The 12243-nt window shown below is 42.6% G+C and overlaps 1 protein-coding gene across 2 annotated transcripts; it reads left to right on the top strand.

Moving 5' to 3' along the window:
• Window positions 1–1548: 1548 nt before the first annotated feature.
• LOC110486705 (G1/S-specific cyclin-E2) lies at window positions 1549–12037 on the top strand. 2 transcript variants are annotated; one of them, XM_021558487.2, is made up of 12 exons: window positions 1549–1634; window positions 7397–7458; window positions 7585–7663; window positions 7781–7831; window positions 8342–8487; window positions 8882–9017; window positions 9283–9429; window positions 9561–9656; window positions 9737–9871; window positions 9994–10105; window positions 10207–10364; window positions 10615–12037. In XM_021558487.2, the coding sequence occupies exons 1-12, from the start codon at window positions 1563–1565 to the stop codon at window positions 10720–10722; spliced, it is 1302 nt and encodes a 433-aa protein (XP_021414162.2). In that variant the 5' UTR covers window positions 1549–1562; the 3' UTR covers window positions 10723–12037. The 2 variants fall into 2 exon arrangements, with proteins under 2 accessions (XP_021414162.2, XP_036801415.1); XM_036945520.1 differs by lacking the exon at window positions 1549–1634 and having other exon boundaries at window positions 7375–7458.
• Window positions 12038–12243: the final 206 nt, after the last annotated feature.

Raw genomic sequence — 12243 nt, 5'->3', positions numbered from 1 at the left:
ACTGCTCGTTCTGTGCATGATTTCCTGCAAGACAGGAATGTCAGTGTTCTGCCATGGCCAGCGAAGAGCCCGGTTCTTAATCCCATTGAGCACGTCTGGGACCTGTTGGATTGGAGGGCTAGGGCCATTCCCCCCAGAAATGTCCGGGAACTTGCAGGTGACTTGGTGGAAGAGTGGGGTAACATCTCACAGCAAGAACTGGCAAATCTGGTGTTGTCCATGAGGAGGAGATGCACTGCAGTACTTAATGCAGCTGGGGGCCACACTAGATACTGACTGTTACTTTTTATTTTGACCCCCCCACCCCCCTCCTTTGTTCAGGGACACATTGTTCCACTATTTATTAGTCACATGTCTGTATAACTTGTTCAGTTTATGTCTCAGTTGTTGAATCTTGCTTTGTTCATACAAATATTTACACGTTAGGTTTGCTGAAAATAAACACAGTTGACAGTGGGAGGACATTTATTTTTTTTGCTGAGTTTATTACAAACAAACAACCGATTCAACACTTTAGGAAATAAACAGTGACCCAGAAAATAATAACTCTGATAAAATAATCCTATACAGTTGTTTTAAAGGCTATACAATGGAATAATGACTAATGTTTATTGTGTGTTGAAATCTGAGGGGTATTGTACGAAGTGGGATCAATTAGCTGGCCAGCTAGGCAACCAGAAATAACTGTCGATTTTCTGAATCATTAAAAAGGCTTAACTTTATGCTTTTGGTTGTTGAGTCAATTAGACAATGCCCATTTCAAGCATAACTTTAAAAACATTTAATACATTATTTCAGAATATTTCGGCATGTAACTCCTTGATCCTGCTTTACTGTATAGGCAAACATGGTTTAGTAAGAAACTGTGGTAGAGGTAGGTATGTATACATGGGGGTCGATGTCACTATTTGGACGGGTCCAGCAGTCTTATCTTGGTATGACAAATAATGCATTAGCTAGAAGAGGAGTTAAAAAAGAAAGCTTCAACCTAGCTCAATCTATGTACAATAACAATAAGCATATAATCTCTGCGTTGAAACGTGTAAAAATCTTCCTGTTTTAATATGACAGCGCTCCACACTATCTTAATCTCGGGTTGTTTACATTTTGAAGGAAGACCACGTTGTTTCTCCTGACCCTCCTCTGATTGGCTAAGCGAGTTTGAAACCCCTCCCAAAGGTGGACCTGTAATACGGAAGTGTTTTTCTTGTAGCGAAAAAATAAGAAAATAGAGCATAAACCTTTTTTTTATATATACTTGACCAAGTGTAAAGGCTAACTCAGCGCCTACTGCGTCATTTAAGGTTAACCGGGAAATAAGGAAAGCGTCCTTTTTTCCTAAAAATATCAACTAAACCCCTCTTGTGCAAAGTAGATCCGCCATCCATACAAAGTCGATGAGTGCTAGTCTCTAATAATGATCGAAAACACGTGATCAAATGTATTACCTCCCGGGAAATAAAACAGAATGTTCGCTTTCTTATTTGCAATAAATGGAATTCAGATTTGAACATTTAGCGCGTTTAAATGAACCGGGAACACACATGCGCACTTGCCATGGAATGGTCATATATATAAAGATTGGCGCCGGCGCGACAGCTGATCATTCATTATTCGTTCATTCATTTCTGAGGGTAAGTAGCTGGAGAGTAATTGTTTGCTTATTTAACTAGCTATATATCTCAGGAGTTTATTCCGAAGTTGCGTGGTAAAGCTATTATGTCGATGAGTAACATTTCGTTTTTTTTTGTTTTTTTTGTCTAAAAATATTGAAAAGGAACCAAATAGCAAGAGAGACTGGTAACGTTAGCAAACAAGTTGGTTGCAAACTAATGTTATCTGGCTAACATTAGTTGGTTGATTTGATAAGACAATACATCTGTTTCTTCACATTGTTTTTACGCTGTTCTTTTATCAAATTTGATTGATATTTAACATTAACATAGAAGCAACCACTGCTTTTCAGGGACGTGGCATAAAGATACTTAGCAAGGAACTTTGCTAGCCAGCAAACTACATCATGCAAATTATACCTACCAATGTTGAATTATTGCTGCGGCAATACATTCTTTAAGTATCATATCCTTTATCTAAACTTTTATGTTGCTGTATTAGAGTTAAAGTTGGCTCAGTTGGTTAGTTGGTGAGCTACTGTAGCTAGCCATAGTGCCTGTTGTTATATAAATATTCATACACATAGCTCATATAAACAAAGACATTCCGTAGTAAGAACACATACACCCAGCCATAAGACTGACCCCCTCTTCCTTATATAAACACACATCTCATCTCCCTCTAACTGGCCTGTCCCAAGAGCAAAGAACTTTTGCTGTGCACCAATGGGGCCCGCTCTGGCTAGAGCAAGGCCCGCCTCCAACCCTCCGACCAGTCAAGAAGACCGAAACGACAAGACTCCACCTACTTTATTCTATGTATAAAAATGTATGTAACCATTGTATAGGCCTCTTTTTCACCTGGCTCCTTGCCGAGTTATGTGAACTAGGTCCGTGCACGTAAAACTGCGGGACAAGATATCTCTGACTCATTAAAACTGTCTTTTGTTACAACTGAAATCCACTCTGTCCAACGTCCGTGATTTAGTCTCAACTCTCCAGTTTTTGAACACTAACAGAATTGGTAGCAGAGTTTGGTTATTCTTGAATTCGATCTATTATAAGTTAGTGTGAGAGGACGAGACTGATCACGGCTAAAAAATCAGACGGAAGAGTGACTTCCCCAGCCATTCATCTTGCCTCAGGAAATCTGATCGGAGCGCTCTATATAAAGGTGAGCAGAGCCCGTTATATCGAAATCTGCATATTGTATTATAGCCTAAACCAAATTTTGATCAGAAAGTACTGGGCGTGAGTATGAATCGGTGCCCAAATTTTTTACATAAGAACCTAAGACATTGATCGGGGAGATCTTGTTTTGCTCGTTTTTATTTTTTATTTGTATTTTTATTTTTTATCAATTGGCCTATTATTAGAAGTGTAGTATGCACGTAAAAGTTCCTATTGAATAAGTTCTAAACTGTTTAATTGGTTGTGTTTAGAGATTTAGTTAATTAATAGATCGACTGAATCTGCATGTAAAAGTTCCTATTAAATAAGTGCTTACTGTTTAATTGGTTTTGTGTAGAAGTGTAGTATGCGCGTAAAAGTTCCTATTGAATAAGTTCTAAACTGTTTAATTGGTTGTGTTTAGAGATTTAGTTAATTAATAGATCGACTGAATCTGCATGTAAAAGATCCTATTGAATGAGTTGTAAACTGTTTAATTGGTTATGTTAGAGGTGTAGTCGAATAGATATAGGATATGTAAGTTTGGCCTTCCACTAGACAGAGATCGGGAATGATGTGGCTATTGCACATCAAACAATAAACATAAGATGAACCAGAGTTGACATTCCATGATTTGGAGATGGGGGAAATTAAATTGAAAGAAACGTTTGTCGCGGAGTAGGTTGGGATACGTAACTGGGCTATTATGCACACGTGCTGGTAGACAAAGCCACCTTAGTATCGAATGGAATACTGATTTTCGTTTTTTTTCATTCCTGTTGATATTGCCTAAAGATATATAATTATTCTGACAATTGCTATAGAATCGCTCGAATTTACTGATATAAGTTCATAAAGGAATTTACTGAATTGTTTACAGAAAGTATTTAAATAATTCACTGAACAACTCTTAGTTGTCTAGACATTCTATCTATATTTCCTAAAGACCTAGAATTACTCTGAAAATTGTTATAGAACCGCATATATTCACTGATATATTGTTCCAAAAGGAAATCGCAGAATCATTTATAGAAAATACCTAAACGAATCGCTGAACAAATTCAAATAAAATACCGGTGAAATACACACGTGGCGGGCGTCACATACTGATAACCCCCTTTGTCTCGACCAGGGACAGGCTAAGCATACAACGATAGAAATAAACACCACATAGTAAGGATTGAATATACCTAAATAACGCATTATACACATTATCAGACGACTTAGATAAAATGTCTGCAGCCATCACGCCCAAACAAATGATTGCAGTAGAAACTCAAGACCAAGGGGAGCAGCCAGATAACACTCAGATCGTGGCACAGACTGTCTCTCAGATGATCCAACAGCAGGCAGCCCCACCACCCCATTACCCTCCCCCACAGCGGTATATCCTGCAGGCAACGGGCTCAACGAGGCCCCTACACTGGACCATACAGAGGGGGAAACTACCAGTGGTATAACTGAGGAATTCCCGGTCACTATGCCAGATATTGCACGAAACCACTCTCCCCGCAGCAACAGCAATGGAGAGAAAGAGGAAGAGGACGTGGAGGGGCACCAGGAAGAGGAAGAGGACCCTCTCCTAGACATATGCAGCAGGAGCAGCAAGATTACAACCAACCCTCCCACTTCAACACCTGATCACCCAGTAAGAATGATGAGGATGCCACTCCTGCCGATGACCACACTGTCTGAAGCCCAAGAAGTGTACTGGCTAAAATGCCTACCCACAGGGCCTGCCACCCCTCACATCCAGTTTAAGTTCAACCAACTGAAAGCTCAAATCTACACTCTGCACCCATATAAGACTCCCCAAGCTGAGATCCATTGCACACTCAATGCAACAGAAACTGATGACTGCCTCTACACTGCAGACTGGGACGAAGACATGATGCACCTGACCCCACCTATCAGGTGTTGTACCATTGGGTGTGGCCCAGAGGGGGTGGCAGCACCGGTCATCCTACGATCAAGGAACCTCCATGCACCCCTGGCCTGGACGGCTGAAGCATCAATAGCCATAGCACTCCTGAAAACAGATCTATCAGCGGCAGCAGCTCTGACGGCACCTGACTACAAGAACAAGTTCCATTTGGATGTTTCTGGAAGGGAAGGATTCACCTCATCCGTCCTATTCCAGAAACAAGAGGGGGAGAGAAGGGTCTTGATGTACTACTCTTCAAACTTGACCACATTGAGGTAGGACAGTCAACATGCTCCAGATACGTTGCTGCAGTAGCAAAAGCTATTGAAAAAACAGCTCACCTCGTGATGTCACCCTTCAATCAGCCATCATCCCTCAACCAGCATCGGCCAAATTAGCTGAAATCATCGGATTGACGCAGGTCCTCATCAGAGGAAAAGGAAAGACTGAATATCTATACAGACTCAGCCCATGCCCATGAAGCAGGCCACACTGATGGACCCAGAACTTTTATGAGAAACACATGGCCCCACACACGAAGGCAAACTAAAGACCCTCCAAAAAGGCCTCGCACATCTGGTGGCACCCTCACATAAAAAATATGACTGACTTATTTTATGACGATGATTTATTTTGTGACGAATGCAATGGTTGTGACAGACACAACCCAAAGACACCATATCAAACACCAATGGGCTCATACGTAATACCTAATGCATGTTTTCAGGATATTAGTATAGACTACACCGACATGGGCCCCGAAAATTTATCTAAAGGCAAACTCTATCTCCTAGTCATAGTAGATAGGTTCTCCAAATGGGTAGAGGCAATAATAACAAAAGGGGAGAATGCTAGGTCAGTCTTTAAGTGGCTACAAACCAAACTAATACCCAGGTATGGCATCCCAAGACAAATCAAATTTGACAAATGGCTTACATTTAACAAACACCTGAGACAGGTGGAAGAAAGATTTGGCATAACCCACAGATTTGGATCTGTGTACAGGCCCCAATCCCAAAATCTGGTGGAACGTCAAACCAAAAGCAAAAGCTAAGATAGCTAAAGTATGTGCCTCATGGGATAATGACTGGTAGAGTCATGCATGGTCCACCAAGGGAGGGAGGTCATATGCCCGCCCTTGATGTACAACAAATTGTAATGTCTAATTATGTGAAAAAACTGACGGTTCTCTCTGCAGCACTCTCTACCCAGGTTCACAAGGTCCAGGAGGGGGAGCTGCCGGGGGACACGACACTACTGAAGGTAAAGGTTGGTGACGGGGTGAGGGTTACAGTCCACAAGAGAAAGTGGCTGGAACCCAGGTGGACTGGACCGTACGAAGTGAAGGAGGTTACTTCACACTCAGTCCAGGTCTCAAAGGTAAATCAGGCACACCTTGGCACCGCCTTACACATTGCACCCCAGCCCCAATTCCTTCTAGAACACTGACTGAAGTCAGAGCTGATTTGAGCGGCCTAAATTCGATTCCAAATGAAGACACTCCTTCCTCAGGTGATGCGGCATCAAACTCCGCCTCCCCTGAGAAGGGAACCTCGCCCAGTTAGAGGGAAATTTCTCCCTCTCTGGGTGAGGCTGGGGATATCTGGTCCCTTATTTGTGATATTCATACTGATATTTGGAGTAACCCTAGGACTTTCACATGGTTAATTGAACAACTACTTCACCCTGCCACATCACATACACCAACCCCTACACATGTCCCTAACTCCTTTCCTGATATCACTCCCTCCAATCACTCCCGTCCCAAACGTAGCACTACACCTACAGACCCACCATGCAAACCAGACAAGGTTAGGAGCACCACCTTATGTATACCCACGATTGCAACCGCCACCTTTCTGCTATAGTTTTCACGTCTAATAGACGTGAAGAGGGGGATTTGTTATATAAATATTCATACACATAGCTCATATAAACAAAGACATTCCGTAGTAAGAACACATACACCCAGCCATAAGACTGACCCCCTCTTCCTTATATAAACACACATCTCATCTCCCTCTAACTGGCCTGTCCCAAGAGCAAAGAACTTTTGCTGTGCACCAATGGGGCCCGCTCTGGCTAGAGCAAGGCCCGCCTCCAACCCTCCGACCAGTCAAGAAGACCGAAACGACAAGACTCCACCTACTTTATTCTATGTATAAAAATGTATGTAACCATTGTATAGGCCTCTTTTTCACCTGGCTCCTTGCCGAGTTATGTGAACTAGGTCCGTGCACGTAAAACTGCGGGACAAGATATCTCTGACTCATTAAAACTGTCTTTTGTTACAACTGAAATCCACTCTGTCCAACGTCCGTGATTTAGTCTCAACTCTCCAGTTTTTGAACACTAACACTGTCCAAATCCTCCCGCTTCGAGAAATTGGCGCGTAGTTGGGTTTCACAAACCATCAAATAATTATCGTGTGGTTACTTTTGTTAACAATAACCATGTAAGTTACTACCAGGGCTTCTGACATAACACTGGGACTACGCATAAAGTTGATCTTTATGCAATTTGTGGTAGATTTCTTTATGAAAATGACGGTACTCACAAGCTCAACCCATTTGGCATGCCATTTTACCGCCGGAAAAAAACAGCCTTTTATTATCCAATCGTGTTTTGAACTTGTAAAGATAAGTATTTTTGCCATTTTAACAATGTTTTCGCCCTGTCTCCGTTTCAGTGGATCATTTTCGGTGGAACTCTGAAGCCTTCAATTGACAGAATGGCTAACGTTAGACGCAGGTATGGGATAAAGCCTTGTTATCAACAAGCATGATTGCAAGCTAGCTATAACATTGCTTATTTGTACATGTTTGTAACAATTGGTATGGTGACTGCTTTATGTCGCTAAAAATTCTGTCCTTTCAGTGGTCGCATCACATTGAAAGCAAGAGATGAGAACGCACCAGAAGAGAATGTCAAGATCAGACGAAAAAGAAAATCTGAGGTTTGTTCAATTAGCTAGCTGTGTTATTTTTAACTGTTAGTGTAGCGGTATTGTTTTTATTGGTTTGTCGTCAAATAAGAACTATAATCTTAGCTAACTGTATTGTCCACTTTTCAGCCATCCAAAAAGATGCCACCCGCAGTGAAGAAACAAAGCTATGAAATTCAGGTTGGTTGCTTGTTTATTCTATTCACTTTACCAAGTTGTGCCAGTGATTGATGACTGTAAATCATGTGGGAGAATTTAGGGGTGAACTATAGTCAAATTCGCATTGATGTCGAAGTAATTCTTGATGAGACTTGACTAGTCGCGTTAACTGTGTCAGTGGGTTAGACTGAGCAATAACCCCGCGTTTTGTCTGTCCCTTTCTCCTCCACCCGCCTAATCTAAATCACATCGCATGCTTTGTTTCGTATACACTATGGAACCTCTCATAAATACCCGTTTCTGTCGAAATCATTATTTTCTTTTCTATGTTAAGTTCATATGTATACTATAGCTATGAGCAGTTTGGTAGTTTTCACTGTGCTGGTAGCATGCTGTGACCTCTATTTGTAAATGAGAGCTCTGTTGGCTATATGGAATTATCACTTGGTACATGCATGCTTATTTATATCTGCATTTGCTGCTTATGTGACTGCTGATGAAGAGATTGAACTTGGTGCCTTTTCTCTCTAGAAACGGTGGTCAGAAGAAGGGGCAAGTCCATGTGTCCTCGTAGAAACGCCACACAAGGAGCTGGAGATGACAAGAGACCGGTCTAGCTTCAAGCAGTTCCGATTCAAGAACATCTTCATCAAGACCTCACCGCTGCCCTGCCTCAGGTACAGTGTGTGTTGAAGGGGCTTAGCCCAAATGCCCTTTACACCTAAATAGAGTGGAAATTGCTCCCCCTCTCATGCAGATGCCAAATGTCTTTGTTCCTAAGGTGTACCCCCAACGCTACTTAAGAAAACTCTGAATATGTAGTGTTTTAGTGGGACTTGACTCACGTTAGCCACTTGGCTAACGTGTGTCAATGCAACGCTTACATTAGTCAGGGTGGCAGTAGACCTGCAACTAGAGACACTTCAGCTACTCTGAACTTTTTGCGTTTTCTCCTGTTTGTTACTATTGATGACGAACAAATTCAGTGTCTGGTGTTGGGCCCTCATAGTCCATGCGATTGCACACTGGATGTCCTGTTAAGACCGGTGTGTGTGTGTTTTCCCCTTGCAGCTGGGCCAGCTCAGATGACGTGTGGATTAAGATGCTGAACAAGGAGCTGAAGTATGTCCATGACAAGGGCTTCCTACAGCAGCACCCCAAACTAAAGCCCAAGATGAGGGCCATTCTCCTGGACTGGCTTCTAGAGGTATGTGTGTCTCTGAAATGACTTGCTGTACTCCATACAATCTTGGGCCTACTTGTACCTGTTACTTGTACCCATCTATAAGCCTTGATTACACCCGCGACTGGATTTGTAATGACTGGATATGCATGGGCCAAAGGTCTGATACTCCACCTCCATAGTTATTATCTCAGGGGTTCTACATCTCCAATACTTCTTTACTATAGTGCCCCAGGATTTGTACAGACCTGACTGATGTCTAACCCATCCCTGTTTTGTCCTGTTGTAGGTGAGTGAGGTGTACACTCTGCATCGACAGACTGCTTATCTGGCTCAGGACTTCTTTGACCGCTTCATGCTGACACAGGACGATATGGAGAAGGACCGACTGCAGCTCATAGGCATCACAGCCCTCTTCATCGCGTCTAAGATGGAGGTAGGAGTAATGCCCTCTGTTTTCATGTTGTTCTGGATGGCGACCACTGCTTTAGTTTATACTGTCATAACAAAATTGCATTTTATGTATTTTTCTCAAGTCTAATCGTTCCCCCTCCTTATGCCCCTCAGGAAATCTACCCTCCAAAGCTCCATGAGTTTGCCTACGTTACTGACGGCGCCTGTGAGGAAGATGCGATCCTGGAGATGGAACTTGTCATGTTGAAGGTAAAGAAGCCCCCTGTGCCCAACCCTGCACTGTACTAATTCAGTTGTCACATTACTTAATGGCTTCTCTCCTCCATCAGGCGCTGAACTGGAACCTGTGTCCAGAGACAGTGATCACATGGCTTAAGCTCTATGCTCAGGTGGAGTCCCTAAAGGATGGCGTCAACTTCCTGGTACCTCAGTTCTCTCAGGACACCTACATCCAGATCACACAGGTGAGTCCACAAGCCCCCGCCTCTGCAGGTTTTACTGTTCCTTCTGACACATGACTGTCATGGAAGGTTTTTAGCTTCCCAACAGCTGTTTTAATGGTTGTCCTGGTCTCTTCATGTTACAGCTTTTAGACCTGGCCATACTGGACATCAACTGTCTGGACTACCAGTATGGGATACTGGCTGCTGCTGCCTTCTGCCATTTTTTCTCATTTGACGTTGTCCACAAAGTATCAGGTAAGCAATGATTTGGCATCGTGTACATAGGTTGGCCCCATTCTGGAACCCCACAGCCCTCCTGTGTTATTACATAGTTACTAATGTCTGTTTCTGTGCAGGTCTGACGTGGGATAGTATTGCTCCCTGTGTCCGGTGGATGAGCCCCTTCATGCGCACGGTCAGCGCCTGTCCCAGAGCAGAGCTCAAAGACTTTAAGAAAGTGACGTCTGACGACAGACACAACATCCAGACCCACGTAGACTACCTGTCCATGCTGGTGAGGGCTCACACATTTCAGGGGCTGGAATGAGTACAATATTAAAAACAGAATGGCTACACTGTTGGCTGTTTAGAATATTTCTACCAGTGTTTAGGAGGAGCAAGTCGCTTCCACCCAGAAATGTATTGCAGCCATCTTGATGCATGGGCAGCCATTTTGTGCTACCAAGTAATGTTTTTCAAGTGAATGAATGGAACTGCTCATACAAATGTTCGTTGTTCTTAATGAAGTGTCTTGTCTGTTGCAGAGCGACGCTCACCAGAGGCAACCGGACAGCCAAGACAGTCTGTCGCCTGCTGCCATAGGAGGGATATTGACTCCACCAAAAAGCACAGAGAAACCAGCCAATCACTGAGCCCCAGGGTCTCCTCGTGTTGATCTTCTGGCCAACCCGATGAAGGGAGAATTCCCTAGACGTCACGCCTGACCAGTCGGAGGCCGGGAAACTTAACTTCGGAACCTCATCCTCACGTGACCAATCAAATTTGCCTTTTGGTAATAACTCACCTTTGTGTAGCATGTTAAGAGGTGTTATTTTACTTTATATACCAAGCTGGATATCAGAGTATATATGCAGTACAACCATGGAAATTAGCTCATGGTTACTATATTGACTTATTTAGTCAAATGATTGCAACAAAAACCCTGTTCTCATAATCTTAATCCCCAGAATTAGAATTTTACATGGAGATAATTTGAGGTGAATCAAATCTTTCTCCATAGGAAACATGTCTGCTGCTCCCTCTTTTACTTGAAGCTGAACATCTCAATACATGGGATGTTTTGATAGCTAAAAAGCGAATATTTTATTTGGTACATAATACACAGTTGAGTTGCTCAACTCAGTCTCTTAGCATTGTGGTATCGTATGTATTTAGTGCTGTTTAGTCTAAATCTGGGTACTCCTGGGAAAGCTCAGCCGTACAATAACGCCGAAAGAAGTATTGATGTTTGCTGTGGTTACGTTTGAACATTTGAGCCGTTTTGAAAGGGTTGTGCAGGGTTAACTGTTTACGATACCATCTTGAGCACCATTTTTGAACGTATGTATTCTCTCCACTGTGAACGACTCACTTCCATGTGCCTGGTGCATTCTCCTGCCACAACACATTCCTGGAACACTTGACTTCAGTAGTTTGATTTTAGGCCTCTTGGACCAATTTACAACCATGTCATTTTAAACTTGTATTTATTTGTTCATTTAAGCCTTACAATGTTTTTATCTCCGTATATACATTCTTCATAGGGCTATGAATTCAGTTCTTTAACAATGCCAAAGGAAGGCAACCTATTTAAGTCACGGGATGCATGTTATTTATGATTTTGACATTGTTATGGGGGGGGGGGGTATAATGCAGTTACATATGAAATGTTATGTTGCGTAGTTTTGCGCTAGCCTGTCCGTGGTGCCGTAGTTGAACTAGTATGGTGCTGTAAAGACTTGAGAACCCAGAGGCTCCAGTGGAGGGCTCTAACACCCAGTCTGTCCAGCAAACCTGTGACTGTCAACTGAACCCTTCAGTGTTGTGCAGATGCCTGCCGAGGCAGCGGTATACAAAGAACCATGTTTAAACTGTAAATACCCATGTGTATATGTTATGTACATAAACTGAATGTTCTGTTTTCTAATGGGAACATGAAATGTATTGAATAAATGAAATGGAAATTAATACATTTTGCCTGCTTTTATGGTTGACTTTGGAATGGCAGCATTTGCCTAGTACTTTTTCGACCATGGTTTGTTAAATTCTTGTGAATTGGAGAGGGCATGCCATTTAGAACAGGTCTAACCTGAATGCATCAAGCCACAAGAGCTGTATACAATACTACCTATTACATGGACATAATAGTCTGGAGGAGTCCTGCATCTCTGTGA

Source organism: Oncorhynchus mykiss, chromosome 2 (genome assembly GCF_013265735.2).
Source record: "Oncorhynchus mykiss isolate Arlee chromosome 2, USDA_OmykA_1.1, whole genome shotgun sequence".
Lineage (NCBI taxonomy): Eukaryota > Metazoa > Chordata > Actinopteri > Salmoniformes > Salmonidae > Oncorhynchus > Oncorhynchus mykiss.
Note: the sequence above shows the minus strand (reverse complement) of the source record. Positions and strands in the feature narration are given on the sequence as shown.